General features: G+C 36.7%; 2 protein-coding genes across 4 annotated transcripts in view; one reads left to right on the top strand and one right to left on the bottom strand.

Annotated features, from left to right (window-relative positions):
• Positions 1-5,438, bottom strand: part of suco (SUN domain containing ossification factor) — a 59,132-nt gene extending 53,694 nt beyond the window's left edge. For all 3 annotated transcript variants that reach the window (XM_067384811.1, XM_067384812.1, XM_067384813.1), the window contains exon 1: positions 5,016-5,438. In XM_067384811.1, the coding sequence (XP_067240912.1) occupies positions 5,016-5,068 (53 nt within the window). In that variant the 5' untranslated portion in view covers positions 5,069-5,438. The remainder of the gene's footprint in view (positions 1-5,015) is intronic.
• A 3,246-nt stretch (positions 5,439-8,684) lies between these two features.
• tmed5 (transmembrane p24 trafficking protein 5) lies at positions 8,685-14,864 on the top strand. Its single transcript, XM_067383462.1, has 4 exons — positions 8,685-8,969; positions 10,032-10,129; positions 10,220-10,400; positions 14,202-14,864. Exons 1-4 carry the CDS (start codon positions 8,784-8,786, stop codon positions 14,418-14,420), a joined length of 684 nt encoding a protein of 227 aa, XP_067239563.1. The 5' UTR covers positions 8,685-8,783; the 3' UTR covers positions 14,421-14,864.
• Positions 14,865-16,173: the final 1,309 nt, after the last annotated feature.

Raw genomic sequence — 16,173 nt, 5'->3', positions numbered from 1 at the left:
GTTGTGTTCTTCTTCGTTTTTAGTGTATCTCTGTGGCAGAATTACATCACCACATACTGGTCTGGCATGTATACTACATCATTTTGAGTCAGTTTCAGTGGTTTTGCGAGGGAAAAAAAAGATTGGATGGGGAAGCTCTAGCTTCGTATGGATGTGGCTGCGTTTTCCTGTCTGTCTTTCTGCAGTTTTGACATCACTGCACACTGTGTACTCAGACATATAGGGAACATGGGCCCCTCCCCTATGGCCATGCTATGTCAGCGTCAACAAAGGGGGCCAAGAAGGGTTTGTTTTTATCCAGATGAATTACATAAGAGCTGCAGTGCTCACATTCAGAAAAATCAAAAGGAGGCATCTAAAAATGCTTAGCATGTCAGCTTCAGAGCCGTTTTAGTTATTAAATTCTCTTTTTTTTAAATCTTTTAACCACGCAATAAAAAAAGGGCTTCATATCACACCTGTGTTGTTTACGAAAAGGATGATATGAATTCAACGCATTCAACACATGTGTGCTTTGTACAATCTCAAGGCCAAGTGAGAAGATGAACCCAATGACCAAGGGGTGTTGTTTCCAAGGCAACCTGGAGCCCACTCTCAAAACCCAAAGTGGGTGATGGGCAGTTTAGACTGGGACAGGCTTAGCAGGTCAAATATTTCACCGTCTCTAAGCATGGGTCATGACTAGTAATGAACAAGCCTCAGAGAAGTTGAGTATTTAAATTCATCCCCTTTAAATCACCGTAGCTCACATGAACGTCTTTCATTTTTGCAATGCAACTTTCGAGAGTTTACAAGATGCCGTGAAAAGTTCAAATTTGTTTACTTTTAAAAAAAATCAATCATAAAAGGTTATAGTTGTTTATGTCTCACAAAGAATTTTAGGCCTGCATATGAGCCTGTTGGTTTTGTTGCAGGAGGTGTGGAGGAAGATGTCACAACAGAATGCTACATTCATAGCTATTATAAGAAAGAAAGAAGGAAATGGACAGGAGGAGGAAAAGAATGAATAAGGAAGAGAGAAAAGGCAAACAGCAGAAAAGAGCCTCTGGCTGTGGGTCTGAATGTGTGCCAAAGCAGCGCCATGTCCTGCCCATAACTCTAGGTTGTTTTTTTCACACTATTTTAACTTTATTCCTTCTAAACTCTTTATGATTTTTTAACCCTCACTGCTCCTCACTTCTCATCGGCTGTCTTTGAAGTAAACACGGAAAACAATTATGTGCCAACGTAAAGACAGAAGCAGACTAAAGAGAGCAGGACAGGAAACAACACATGTAAAGTGCTGTCACAAGTCTTTTTTTCTGAAGAAAAAGTGGAAAACTGAAACCATTGTGCTCACCCACCCACAACTGCATATATAATCATTCAAATGAGAGATCACATGATATGCAGTTTAAATACAGCAAATCTGATTGAACTGGAAATTAATTTAACGGTCTTGTATCAGAAAGTGTTACAAGCTTTCCTTCTGGTGCAGTTTTTTGCAGTAAAGAGTTGAATCATTTCTTAAATGAATGAATTAGACTATTTGGTTAAAAAAAAAAATAATAATTTTGTAATTATGCAAAAAGAGGTCTATCCTAAAGCCCTAAACGCTGAAAGATGACAAAATTAGTGGAACAGTAGACGAGGGTTATCTACTATTTGGCCCCCTCTACACATGCCATAGTACTGTATCTGGATCTACTGACTCATTAGCTACGTTTCCATCCAAAGTTGCGAATTTAATTTGCATGCAAAATTTGAATATTGCATAAAACATTTGCAAAAAAACATGTTCAAGAGAACAAAATTGTCACTTCCTGAGTAATTGCCACAAAACATCTGTAATAAAAATGGAAGTTGCTGGGAAGAAACTGTACCATTGTTTTCTGTAAACATTTCTATGTGGTTTAAGTGTGATTTCATATTAATTGTGATTAATAGTGCAGCCCTAGCTGCAATGATAGTTTGACAGGTCTTGCAAATTACCTGGCTCTGAGATATGTCATATCTCCTGTATCCAAAATAATCCTAAACTACATATGTTGATTTCTGAATTCACCTTCCATGTTTCTGTGCTTTCTTCCATGTCGTAACGGTAAACCCGCTCTGTTTTGTTCTCATGCAGCGCTAGATTTAGGCACGCTGCATTCAAATTGCCTGCTTAGGGGGCTGGTGGAAAAAAAATCATGCTTTCTGTGGTTTAGAAATTGTGCATGCTAACATTGCGACATTATTACAATTACAATTAATCGCACAGCCCTTCTGGGAGGTCATTGCACCAAATCATTCTGATGACAGACTTTGGCTCAGGCATTTCAGAATGATCAAACCAACATTTGAGATGCTGTTCAATGAAATTGGTCTGCTGGTTAGTCCAGTTATGAGTTTGTTTGTTGTGCATTGAGGGATTTTTTCTGTAAACGTGTTTCCATTGTAGCTTATCTGGAGGTCTTCTTACTGGATAAAATGTATCTGCCTCAGTTGAGCGTTTAAGTTGCTATGCACATTTTTCAAATTTTTGTATTTTTGTCTTGGTGCTTCCATCCAGTGTTTCTCAAAATGTGCATAAAAAATATGGATGGCCTTTCAGCTCTATTACTTATATTAAATGGAACCTATAATGCCCCTTTCACAAGATGTAATATAAAGTCTCTGGTGTCTCCAGAATGTGTCTGTGAAGTTTCAGCTCAAAATACCCCACAGATCATTTATTATAGCTTGTCAAAGTTGCCCCTATTCGAGTGTGAGCAAAAACACGCCGTTTTTGTGTGTGTCCCTTTAAATGCAAATGAGCTGCTGCTCCCGGTCCCCTTTCCAAAAGAGGGCGGAGCTTTAGCAGCTTGTCCTTCGGTTGCTCAACAACAACAAAGCTGGAGAATCTCACGCAGTCAAAATGAGGATTGTCAGTAACGGTGTTCAGCCTTACATTGTTCAAACCGGAGTCGACACTATAAATTTATGTAGTTGCGGTGGAGTTTGATTCAACTTATGGAGTAGCATGTGCCGTCATGTTAATCTTTTGTGCAAATCCAATGCTGAATTGACCCTCGTTTGTGAAGCAGTCTGGCGTAAAATGACGGCATGTCAACAACACTCTACTACAACAACTCTTCCTCTTCTCGGGCCAACATGGCCTCAACCCCTTTGTTGCATGTTCTCAGGGGCGGGGTTTATGTAAATTTTAGGGTTTGTGATGTCACCAACCGGGAAGAAGCCTACCAGCCATTTGTTGTAGTCCTTAAAAAGCAATTTCTGCAAAAGAAAATCTCCATTTGCATTGAACTTTGAGAGTCGTAACTTTGCAGATGTTGTTTATGCTCAAACAGCAACATTACACACTAACTAAAGTTAAAAAAGTAAAATAATAAATCAAGGTCCCCTTTAAGCAGAAATGTGTTTTAAAAATTATTTGCACTTCCCAAAGACTCTTACTTTCCAAAAGGCCCTTCCTTTCTTAATGCAAGTCTCTGGTCCTATTGTGCATGCTCCATCTGTGCATGTTATTCCAAATTAAACTGCTGTTTGTATTCATAATCTTTAAAGTGATTAAAGCAACTAGCTTTTTCGGATGACATTGCAAAGACCTTACATTTCTGGTATGTAATGGCATTTTCACAACCCAAACAGATCAATTATATGAATCTCCAGCCAACCTTTTTTCCTGCTGAATATACTGTTTGGGAAAAAAGCCAAATTACAAAAGTAAAATAGGTTTGTGTGTTGCTTTACATTGATTTTAAGTTTAAACCAGGTCGCTCTCTTCTGAAAACCATGCAAACATCAATAAACCATAATGAAGTAACCAAAGCTAGCAAAGTGTGCCAATTAACAACACAAGGTATTTGAGCTGTGAGTTTGTGCATGTGATGCAATCCTTATGCAACTCACTGTGTTTTTCGAGTAAACATCCAATGAATCAACCTCACAATTTTAAAAATATACCTATATAGAAAAGGTTACATTGTAGGTAAGAGAAGCAAACAACTTTTCAGCTCACAATTCTAACACGTCAACTGCTGAGCAAAAGGACAGTAATACGAGCTCTATAATCAGCTGTTATGAAAATAGTGAGTTTGCCTATCAGCCCGTAATTAAAATCATCAATCCGATAGGATGGCTGGCGGGCACAGGGTGTAATTGTTTCTTGTGTCCCACACCAGGTATGTATCGTGACCTGCGTCAGCACGCTGTGTGCTTAGTCAACATCTGACCAACCTTAATCCACCACCTGTCCACAGTGGATGCCACATCAGCCTGGCAGAGATAGTGGGTGCAGGAAAAGCTAAGTTTATCATAATATACACATATTTTGAGAATGTTTAATGCATTGAAATATCATAACATAAAGTAAGAGTTGGCTTCTGTGATCAGAAATTTGCTCTGGCAGTCCAGACAATTGGACAATAACCTGTTACTTAAAAAAAAAAAAAAAGCAATCTAAGCGGAAAACAGCGACTATGATGCTTCTGCATACTGAGACTGACAGACAAAAACTGATTGAGATTCATGACAATGGATATTAAAAAAAATAACAATATAACAAAATTCAACAATTTATATTGGCTGAAGCCATTGGTTAGTTGTTCAACAAAGCCTAAAAACTGAATAAAAACACAAAAATTAAAAACTCAAATTACTAAGAGCTCACATACAGAAGTGGGAAGCCTCATAATGCATGGTGGGCTGAGTGTTTTCTGTACATTGTGTACCATACATCCTCAATTTACATACATAGTGGACAGCTGGTGGTCCAGTGTTACTTTCAACAGTCTGACAGCAAATTTCTGAATGAGGTGCAAGCAATTCCATAATAATAAATGAGAGAGAAAACAATATTTGACTCACATTAAAGCTTATAAATACATCCTACCTCAGAAGCTACTCAACTAACGTTAGCATCTAGCATGAAGCTATCATGAGAGATAGAGTGGTAAATAATGTCGTTGTCAAAGTATTGATATTTTTATTGCTCAGCTTAACAGGTAGAGACATTATAATACTACTTAAATAAACCAAATATTTTGACTCACCAGCACAGGAGAGCTAAAACGGCGCACAGCAACAACACGCGCAGCTTCTTCATTATCTTCCCGCGGGGACCAACATCCTCGCTTTTTTATCTATTCTCCTCTAATACTGACGACAGGGGCCAAGACTAGCTAATAATGCTAATTGTTTACAACTGTATAAAGGTAAGGGGGGTGTGTTTCACTGTACAGAACAAACAGTTTCTGTTTTAAACCCCCCGTTGAGAAGCGCTCGCTGCCTGACTGGTTCCCGTCTGCGTATGCTGCTGTTGCTCTGGCTGCCCAGCGCTTACTGCTCCTGCTGCCCTTGCCTCAGCCAATAGTAATCGAGTATTGTGTTGGCCCCGCCCACTCCTCGAAGTCTAGATGAGTTGGAAGTTTTGTCATCAGACGCGTCAGCTCAATGATAAGAGATGTGAAACAGTGCCAGAGATTCATGTGGGAGAATATTTAACTGCTTAACCCTTGTTGGAAGTAAACTCAATGTCTTTGGGGTCTCCACAGACCCCAGGCAACAAAATGTAATTTTGTAGCAAAATAATTGTTGTTTTTTTTAAACAAATGTAATTTTACTCTGTTTATTAATGTTTTTACTCCACATTTGTACAGTTTTAGGAGGATTTATCATATTTTTTAAATTTATATAAATAAATTTTTATACAAAATCAGCTTTTTATGTAAAATAAAAATTTTCTAAATTTTATTTTTCATGGGGATAACATGGATAATTTGACATGGTTTAGAGTAAGATTTTTGTCCATCTTTTGGAAAATGCAGTTTTAAAAGTAAAAAAACTATAATTTTTTTACCAGTAAATGCTCCAGAGCTCTACTATGTGCTATTTGACTGACTGAAAGACATCTTTTCACAAGTATTTTTCAGTTGGATTCATATTTAAATATTATGAAATCACAATTATGACAATAAAAATTACTTTTTGTCAAAGTTTAGTATTTTTTGTAATGAAAAAAAAAATCTGTTTTTCAATATTGTTACATCATGATGAGACCCCACTTAGAAAATTGACAAAATTCATCCTCAAAATCAATATTTTTGAAAAACATATTTTTTTTTAGTACAAAAAAAGTAATTTTTATTGTCATAATTGTGATTTCATAATATTTAAATATGAATCCAACTGAAAAATACTTGTGAAAATATGACTTTCAGTCAGTCAAATAGCACATAATAGAGCTCTGGAGCATTTACTGGTAAAAAAAAATTATAGTTGTTTTACTTTTAAAACTGCATTTTCCAAAAGATGGACAAAAATCTTACTCTAAACCATGTCAAATTATCCATGTTATCCCCATGAATGAAAGTTAGAAATGTGGGTCTTTTATAAAGTGAATTTTACATAAAAAGCTGTTTTTGTATAAAAACCTACTCAACAAAATGTTTATTTATTTATTTATATAAATTTAAAAGATAAGATAAATCCTCCAAATACGAATATGAATTAAAAACATTAATAAACGAGTAAAATTACATTTGTTTTTTAAAAAACAATTACAGAATTACATTTTGTTGTTGTTACAGTTGTTACAGAATTACATTTTGTTGCCTGGGGTCTGTGGAGACCCCCTGAGTGTGACTTTTTTCTACACTAACATAAAAACAAGATATCACTCCAATTGTTTTTTATTTGTAGATCAAAAAGTTTCATGTCATTTGGACAAAGAGAACATTTTTTTTTTATTTTAGCAATTGTTGTTTGGGGTCTAAAAAGACCCCAAAGACCCTATATAAGCAGGGACGTGCACAGGGGGGTTGCTCAGGTTGCCCGGGCAACTGCCCATATGCCCTTCTCGACTTACGTTGCCCTTCCGAGGTGGAAAAAAATAAAAAAAAATCGTACAATGGATGCAGAATTTCACGTAGGCCTAGATAAAAAATAAAAAATCGCAAAGCCTCATTCACTTCCATATTCGGGCACCCGTCCGAAAGTGAAAGTCAGTAGGGGAAGGGCAAACTCTGTTCACTTGGCTGCAGCGCTGCACGCGACCGGCACCTGAGCTGAGCCTGCATGAGCGGCACTAGAAGGAGATTGTCGCGGTTGTCGGGTGAGAGTGAGACGACTTAACATTGTCGGAAAGGTGAGTAAGGTTATAATCGTTAACGAAAACGAACGAAAACTAGGTGGGAAAAAACATCGTCGTTAACTGAAATAAAAATAAAAACGAGGCATTACAAAAAAACGATAACTAACCAAAACTGTAATGTGTGTTTGGCAAAACTAACTAAAATAAAATAAAATTATAGATTAAATGTCCTTAGTTTTCATCTTTGTCAATGTCTTTCATAGAGCAAACGTTCAGCTGCATTTCATTTCCCTGCGTCTCTCAGTCACGCGTCTCTCTCACATACTCGCGCGCGCACAGCCCCACCCCTCCGTGCACACCGCGCCTCCATGAGAACGAGTGTTGGAAGCAAGTTCGCGAAAGGTTGGTATCTCGTGAAAACCTTTACACAATCACACATTAAAAAGTGGTATAAAAATATTTTTAATTCTGAATATAATTTTGTCAGTGTGTTAATGTCGACCCGAGAAGCGATTGCTAGTTAACTAGACGCAAGTTTGAGGTAAAATGCACTTGGGTTGGCGATGTCAAAACACTATTTAAGCTGTGATTCAAGTAAGGGGCCGTTGAATTATTAGAAAAATCATGCACACCTGAGGTGGTGATTCGGTGTTTTTTTTTTTTTTTTTTTTTTTTGGGGGGGGGGGTGCCCCTTTTTTTAGGTCAGAGCAACTGCCCCTCAAAATTCCTGTGCACGTCCCTGTATATAAGGATTAAATGTTCAATTCTTTTGGGGTTTAAAATGTGTCTTTAACTTTAACTTTATAAACACTTTAATTCACATACATGTTTGACAGTTACTTTATTTACTATTTTCTGGTATAAAATAATTAATTTTGTTTTAATAACTTCATTTTAAGGTTTAAAGAAAACCCATCAGCTTGTGCGCCACCCATAGAAAGTTTCAGACGCAACACTTTTGGGTTTTCACCAGCATTTTAAGTAAATATTTTTTTTCCATAGTTTTACAAGTTCATATGCTCCCTATAATCAACACGTTTGTATGTTATCACTTAATCTTGGTATAAAATAATAATTAAACACCTGTTTGGTCAACGTCTGTGAAACACAGCGATGTCAGATTCGTGAAGGAATCGTTTATTGAGTCGGATCTTTTTAACGAACTGGTTGAACAGGTTCACTAAACCCCAAATAGTTTGGGTGAATTTTTTTAATTTTACTCTTTGTGTATTTGTATATCCCCCTGGCATTTTCTTTTCTCTTTTTCAATTTTTATTGTTATTAAATTGTTTTGTTAAAAAAGGAACAAGAACCGTCTCATTATAAGAAACTGTTCGAAAGAACCTGTCCAACTTCCCATTACTACTAGAAAGTAGTATGGAGCGCACTAGAACTACATTCTGCATAAAAAACTGCATTTCCCATAATGCAACATCACAGGGCGTCGCGTAATATGCCAGTGGACGCTGTACGTGTGTATAAATATTTAATACATTCTCGTAAAACAGATGTTTTCCTTAATTTTATCGATTTATTTTAATCTCTTAAAAATAGGAGGTACTTGTGCTGCCAGATTTATACATTAAAAAAAACATTTCTAAGTTTACGAGGCGGGGTCCTGAAGTTACAGCATTCCCATTCCCATCTCGTTTGGTGAGCTATCCCGAGCAGCTGCTGAAGTTTACAGAAGAACAACTTTCCTCGGTTGTTGATAAAGTTTTAGAGGTGTATGAAGATGCGGTGGAGTACAGAGGTGTTGAGAGTGTGTGTGGCGTGTTTGTCGCTGTGTGTGTCTGTGATAAGCGCTTTCTCTCAGTCTCTGGACAGTGATTTTACCTTCACTCTACCCGCCGGACGCAAAGAGTGCTTCTTCCAGAGTATGAAGAAAGACGCGTCACTGGAGATCGAGTACCAGGTAACTCTGGATGATTCATTCTGATTCAGCTTGGATAGAGTTGACACTGATTATACTGCAAGACATTAATACTTCTTCATCTTAATTCTGGTCAAATAGATACAAGATGTTCTAGATTAATATATATATATATGTGTGTGTGTGTGTGTGTGTGTGTGTGTGTGTGTGTGTGTGTGTGTGTGTGTGTGTGTGTGTGTGTGTGTGTGTGTGTAATTATGTTCATAAACAAAACAGAACAACTTAAAGTCTCACAAAAATATCAAAGTAACTTTAAAGTACGAGATTTATAAAATGAATTACATTTCTTAATGTTTTAGGAAGCCATTTGAATTTAAAGCATGTTAACCTTTATATCTGAAATAATGTTTATATCTAAACATTTCAAATAAAAGTGAGTGACTAATATGTATATGTATATAATACACAACAAACAACAATGTGGTTTTATTATTCTAAACTATTTCAGTTTATAATAATGCTAAATATTCAAATATAATTACTAATTACTACATTATTAATAAAACTAAATATTATTACTAATAACTATCTATACTAACTATTATTACTAATAATAATACAAATATTTACATTTTTGTCTCCTAGCTAATATTTTACGTAAATTAAAATGTTTTGCTTATATATATATATATATATATAATATAGACACACGCGCACACACACATACATATCTTTTATATATATATATATATATATATATATATATATGATATAGCTTTCATAAAAAAAAAAATATTCAGCCGTCTCTTCATTATTAGCCTTTTTTTTTTTTTGGTTGGTTGCAAAACATGCTCTTTCAAACATGGTCTACTGCAATACAGTATGCTGGATTATGAAAATTAGACTTGAAGTTGTGACACAATACAGAAGATGAAGTGACACAATGGAGCTAAAGGTCATTTTTGGAGAAGGGAAAGTACCAAAAGGACTGTGACTGTCTGTAGACTTGCCCATAGTAGGCTCAAACCTTCATGTTGTGAGGGCAGAACCAGCAGATCCTTCTGTTGACTCATCATTAATGGAAATCTATGTGTCTTTGTGTAGGTTCTGGATGGAGCCAGTCTAGATGTGGACTTCAACTTGCACTCGCCCAGCGGTCACGTGGTAGCCTCTGACTACAGAAAATCTGATGGGGTTCATACGTAAGTTTCACCTACCATCACAGTTTAGTCATACACACTTGACTTTCTACTTCCCGATTAACTGTGTTTGTGCTTTTTTTAATGTGCCAGAGTGGAAACAGAAGAGGGAGACTACATGTTCTGCTTTGATAACACATTCAGTGCTGTTTCTGAGAAAGTCATCTTTTTTGAGTTGATTTTGGACAATATGGGTGATGGTGAGGAATCGGAGGACTGGAAAGCATACGTTCAGGGAGCAGACCTTCTGGACATGAAGCTGGAGGATATCATGGTAAGAACGGCGTGCCAAACAAACACACTTTTAGAAGGAAGGGTCTCTGTACTTTTTTTATACAAATGAATGATTGAAATTAAAGGGAGAAAATTAGAATTTTGTCATCATTTACTCAGCTTCATGTTGTTCCAAACCTGTATGAGTTTCTTTCTTCTGTTGAACACAAAAGTAGATATTTTGAAGAATGTTGGTGATCAAACAGTTGATGGACCCATTGACTTTCATAGTAGGAAAAAAAATACTATGGAAGTCAATGGCTACCGGTTACCGACATTCTTGATAAAATCTTCTTTTGTGTTCAACAGAACAAAGAAACTCATACAGGATTGGAACAACTTGAGGGTGATAAAATAATGACAGAATTTTCATTTTTTGGGTGAACTATCCTTTTAATCGTTTTATTCAGCAAGGATGCATTAAATTAATCAAAAGTAATTTATAGACATTTATAATATACACCGTTCTATGGAAGCTTGTTTTCTCTGCATGATATAAATTCAGAATTCAGATATAAACTCACAATTGTGTTACAATGTCCAGTTGTGAGGGGAAAAAGACTCAGAATTGTGAAATAAAAAGTCGCAATTAACTTTTTTTTTTTTTTTAGTGGCGGAAACGAGCTTCCATACTGTTCTTTAAACCCTCTATGCATCAAAAATGCAATAAATAAAAATTTACCACAGTTTTACAAGCAGCACAGTCACATTGATAATCATAAATGTTTTTTGAGCAGCAAATCAGAATATTAGAATGATTTCTGAAGGATCATGTGACACTGAAGGTTGGATTAATGATGCTGAAAATACAGCTTTGATCACAGGAATACATTTTAAAATCAAGAGTTCTTTTAAATTGTAATAATATTACAATATTACTGTTTTTACTATATTTCTTATCAAATAAATGCAGGCTTGGAGAGCATAAGAGACTTCTTTCAAAAAAGTCTCACTGACCCTAAACTTTTGAACGGTAAATAAAATAGCATTTAATATTTGTAAAACTGTCAGGGTTCCCATGGTCATGGAAAATACCAGAAGCATCAAGAAATCCTTCTCTATCTGGAAACAAATGTAAAAAAATCTTTAAAAAAAAAAAAAAATCTATAGCCAAAATTTTTTAGTTAGGCTCAATGCTAATAAGCAGTAATTAGAATCAACAGGAAATATAATGTGAATTAATTGGTCAAAAGGTGTGGAAGCCACAAACTGTTGGAATGGAATGTGGATTAGCAGGAATTGAACCGTGGAATATTATCCAGTAAAGGAAATTCTTGAAAGACACATACAATGTGGTTAACTCCAATTTTAGGAGGTTTTGATTCCAAGTAAGTGAAATAATTAACTTCCTCTTCACAGCTGTCAGCATTTGGGCTTGAATACTATAATAATGCCAGTAGCCAGTCGGTCTGTCAACGGTACTGAAGTACTGAAGAACTGAAGTAATGTAGATAACCAGACCAGGCATACCAACTACCAGCATGCAGTGCAGCACAGGTGGCGTCAATGTGACCCTGAGTTCTTGTGAAATGGCATGATAGGGTGCTTCTCAAACAGAAGGCTGCATCCTAGTATGGCTACATATCTCGGCTGTCACATCATCTGAATTTGAAGCATTCTTGGAAAGCAGCGTTCATTTCGCGTCCTTCATTCAGCTCATTCTGAAAGATGCATCAAGTGCATCCTTCGTGTCCTCCAATTACTTACAATCCTTTCCATTCCAATTCACAAAAAAGAGCTGACAGAAAATGAGTCGGCACTGAGCTTGTGTGAGTTCATTATGAAAGACAAAATCATGTTTTCGGAGATGAATGCATACATGTAATCTTTTGTTTTGTCAATCAAAAAGTCATTCACTTAACACTAAACTGCTAATAATGTAAGTCACTGGGAGACCACAGACAGTTGTCATTCACTGCATTGCATTAATAGAAAGCCAGTTAATATAAAAATATATTTTTTTCAAAATGCATCTGGAAGCTAAGGTTGGGTGTTGTTTGAATTTTTTTACGATTAGGATTCCACTTAATTCTGATTCTTATCGATTCCTAATTTCGATTTCCAATAAGGTGGTAAAAAAAAAAAAGAGAGAGAGAGAGAACTTGATGATATTCATATTTATTTAAGACTTGCTGCAAAATATTTCAATGTAGCTGAACTAAAGCACTTACACAAGGAACATTTGCCTATGGTTTAAAAATACCTATTGCTGTTTTTCTTGAAAGAAGTATATATGAACTGATTCTAAATTAACAAGCCATTTCAGGAAGCAACAGGAAGTTTTCCAATTAGAGTCACATCTGTGCAGGAAATTGTGTTCCTGTTGGGTCAAAGTGTTTGAGTTTACTTTGTTTACCTGCCATTGTTTCAAAGTGGAGATTTTATCAACTCTAGTTCTCCTTAGTTCTCCTAGTTCTCCTCTATGTCTCAGTTGTTGGTTATTTTTCTTTTAATCCTGAAGACATAATAAAGCTTTGAGGTTTAATTGTTATTTGAAGTCTAAAGGGCCGGGTATATTTCATTTTCCGTGTTCCACTCCGTCTCACGCACAGTTGAGCGCACAAGTCTTTCAAAGTATACTCCTTTGGCTGTGAGTACAGAAAGCCTCGTTGTGGATCTAGTGGATTTTGTTTTCAAGCGCTCATGTCACTCGCACATGCGATGTTGTACGAGATGGTTCTTACTGCAGAACTGGATCTGGATCCAACTCCCACTTTACATTTCTCTAAACCTACCCATCTCTGCCCCCTGGATCTGAACCTACCCATCTCCACCCCCTGGATCTGGATCAAACTCCTCCCACTTTACATATCCCTAAACCTATCCGTCTCCGCCCCCTGGATCTAAACCTACCCATCTCCACCCCCCTGGATCTGGATCCAGCTCCTCCCACTTTACATATCCCTAAACCTACCCATCTCCGCCCCCTGGATCTAAGCCTACCCATCTCCACCCCCTGGATCTGGATCCAACTCCTCCCACTTTACATATCCCTTAACCTACCGTTCTCCGCCCCCTGGATCTAAACTATCTCTGCCCCCTGGATCTAAACCTACCCGTCTCCACCCCCTGGATCTGGATCAAACTCCTCCCATTTTACATATCCCTAAACCTATCCGTCTCCGCCCCCTGGATCTAAACATACCCATCTCGACCCCCCTGGATCTGGATCCAACTCTTCCCACTTTACATATCCCTAAACCTACCCATCTCCACCCCCTGGATCTAAACATACCCATCTCCACCCCCTGGATCTGGATCGAACTCCTCCCACTTTACATATCCCTAAACCTACCCATCTCCACCCCCTGGATCTAAACATACCCATCTCCACCCCCTGGATCTGGATCCAACTCTTCCCACTTTACATATCCCTAAACCTACCCGTCTCCGCCCCCTGGATCTAGTTTGGTTCACCTGACATTTGTTTACATGCCTAGTTTGTGTTGTCGACATGTTAAGAAGATGCTTTTTTCTGTGCTGCGAAAGCAAATCCACTTTGATGCACTTCAAAAGGATGAGGACTCAGACTTTAATGGATACGATAAAACCGACGGCATCTTTACTGTTCATATAAATGTGTATGAAGCGCTGACGAAGCCTCCGGAGCTGAAATTCACACATAGGAATGAATATTTATTTTCCGACACGCATTGTTAGTGGTAGACCAATCACAACAGACTGGGTCGTCTGACCAATCGGGAGCAGAGTAGCTCTCGGAAAGGAGGTCTTACCGACCTCAATCTTTTGAAGGTTAGTGTATGTTATGTAAGTTTTACATTTTGAATGTCTTTCTTTGCAGGACACAATCAACAGCGTGAAATCTCGACTGGGTAAGAGTCTTCAGATCCAGACATTGCTGAGAGCCTTCGAAGCCCGTGACCGCAACCTGCAAGAGAGCAACTACGATCGAGTCAACATGTGGTCGTGTACCAACCTTGTTGTCATGGTGATCGTGTCTTGCATACAGGTTTACTTGCTGCGCAGCCTCTTCGACGACAAGAGGAAAGTGCGCACGTAGCCTCCTCTACTGACTGAAAAACACACAGACGCACATCTTTCTCTCTGTGTCCCTTAACATCAAGCTCCATCCTCTGTTTCCTCCCATCAAAGTGTCCTTGGGCTGATAATAGCTGGAGTCTCTCCTCCACTCTTTTATCTCTCTTGCCTTGTTGTGATGACGACAATCATTTTCTACTTGCCTCAGCCGATCAAATGAGACTGAAGTTGATCTCTAAGCTGCTGCTATGTGACGGATCTAACCAGGAACATGACTTCATGATGTTTTTAGACTATCCGAGAACTAGTTTTGTGTTTTTGTATGACACCATGTTTTATAGTTCACTGTATCGTGTGTAGTTACTGAAATCTTCCAGGCACTGAAAAGGAAAATAAGTATTTTGAAATTACAGCAATGTAAAGCTTTCATGAGCCATATTAATGTGTGATTAAAATATTGACTGTTTTGAATGCTTTTTCGTACGTTAACCACACCCATGCCCATTTTCTGTTTGCTTTACCCATCTGTTACTGATAATCAGATGAATTTAGACACACCCAGTACACAGATGTTGTGACCTTTTTTTATATTAACAAATTTGAATGGTTAATGGTACTCATTTTTGTCCCGGTCCATTAATTTATTCCAAAATAGATTAAAAATGCAATTCATACACACAGTGGATTGAATGCACCTCTTTTTTGTTTATGATTTTATGTCTGAATTCATTGAAATTCATTTGGATTGTTTTTTGTCACATGTCAAGGTGATAAAACTATGCTGATAGCATAACAAAAAAGGCAATTCTTGAAAAGAAAACCGCTTTGCATAATCCTGTTTTTAGAAAAAAAAAATTTCACTGATAAATATTCAAAAACTATTGTCCACCAAATCAGTCAGTTTGCAGAAAAAAAAAAAACAGGAAATGATGTCATACAGAGGACAACTGCAGACTCTCAAGACTGTATGTCAGTTGTACAACTTTTGTACATAATTGCATAATAATAATAAAACTAAAGAAAAAATGACTCTTAGAAAATTTATAATTCCAGTCTTACTGTAATATCAAGAGGTCTATTAAAATATCAGATATGATTTTTATAAGGTTCAGTGTTTAACCCTTATGCGGTCTTCGTTTGGGAAGTACACTCAGGGTCTTCGGGGTCTCCACAGACCCCAGGCAACAAAATGCAATTTTGTAACAAAATACTTGTTTTTTTAAAAAACATTTAATTTTACTCTGTTTATTAATGTTTTTACTCCATGTTTGTACAGTTTTTGGAGGATTTATCATATTTTTTAAATTTATATAAATAAATTAAAAAATATTTTTTTAAAATAGGTTTTTATACAAAAACAGCTTTTTATGTAAAATTCACTTTATAAAAGACCCACATTTCTAAATTTCATTCATGGGGATAACATGGATAATTTGACATGGTTTAGTGTAAGATTTTTGCCCATCTTTTGGAAAATGCAGTTTTAAAAGTAAAAAAACTATCATTTTTACCAGTAGATGGCTGCAGAGCTCCACTATATGCTATGTGCTATCTGACTGACTGAAAGACATCTTTTCATAAGTTTTTTTCAGTTGGATTCATATCTAAATATTATGAAATCACAATTATAACAATAAAGGGTACTTTTTGTCAAAGTTTAGCATTTTTTGTAATGAAAAAAAATAGTTTTTCAATATTGTTACATTATGATGAGACTCCACTGTGAAAATGGACAAAATTCATCCTCAAAATCAACATTTTGGAAAAATTAATTT

Source organism: Chanodichthys erythropterus, chromosome 4 (genome assembly GCF_024489055.1).
Source record: "Chanodichthys erythropterus isolate Z2021 chromosome 4, ASM2448905v1, whole genome shotgun sequence".
NCBI classification, from domain to species: Eukaryota; Metazoa; Chordata; class Actinopteri; order Cypriniformes; family Xenocyprididae; genus Chanodichthys; species Chanodichthys erythropterus.
This window is presented reverse-complemented; position numbering and strand designations above follow the sequence as displayed.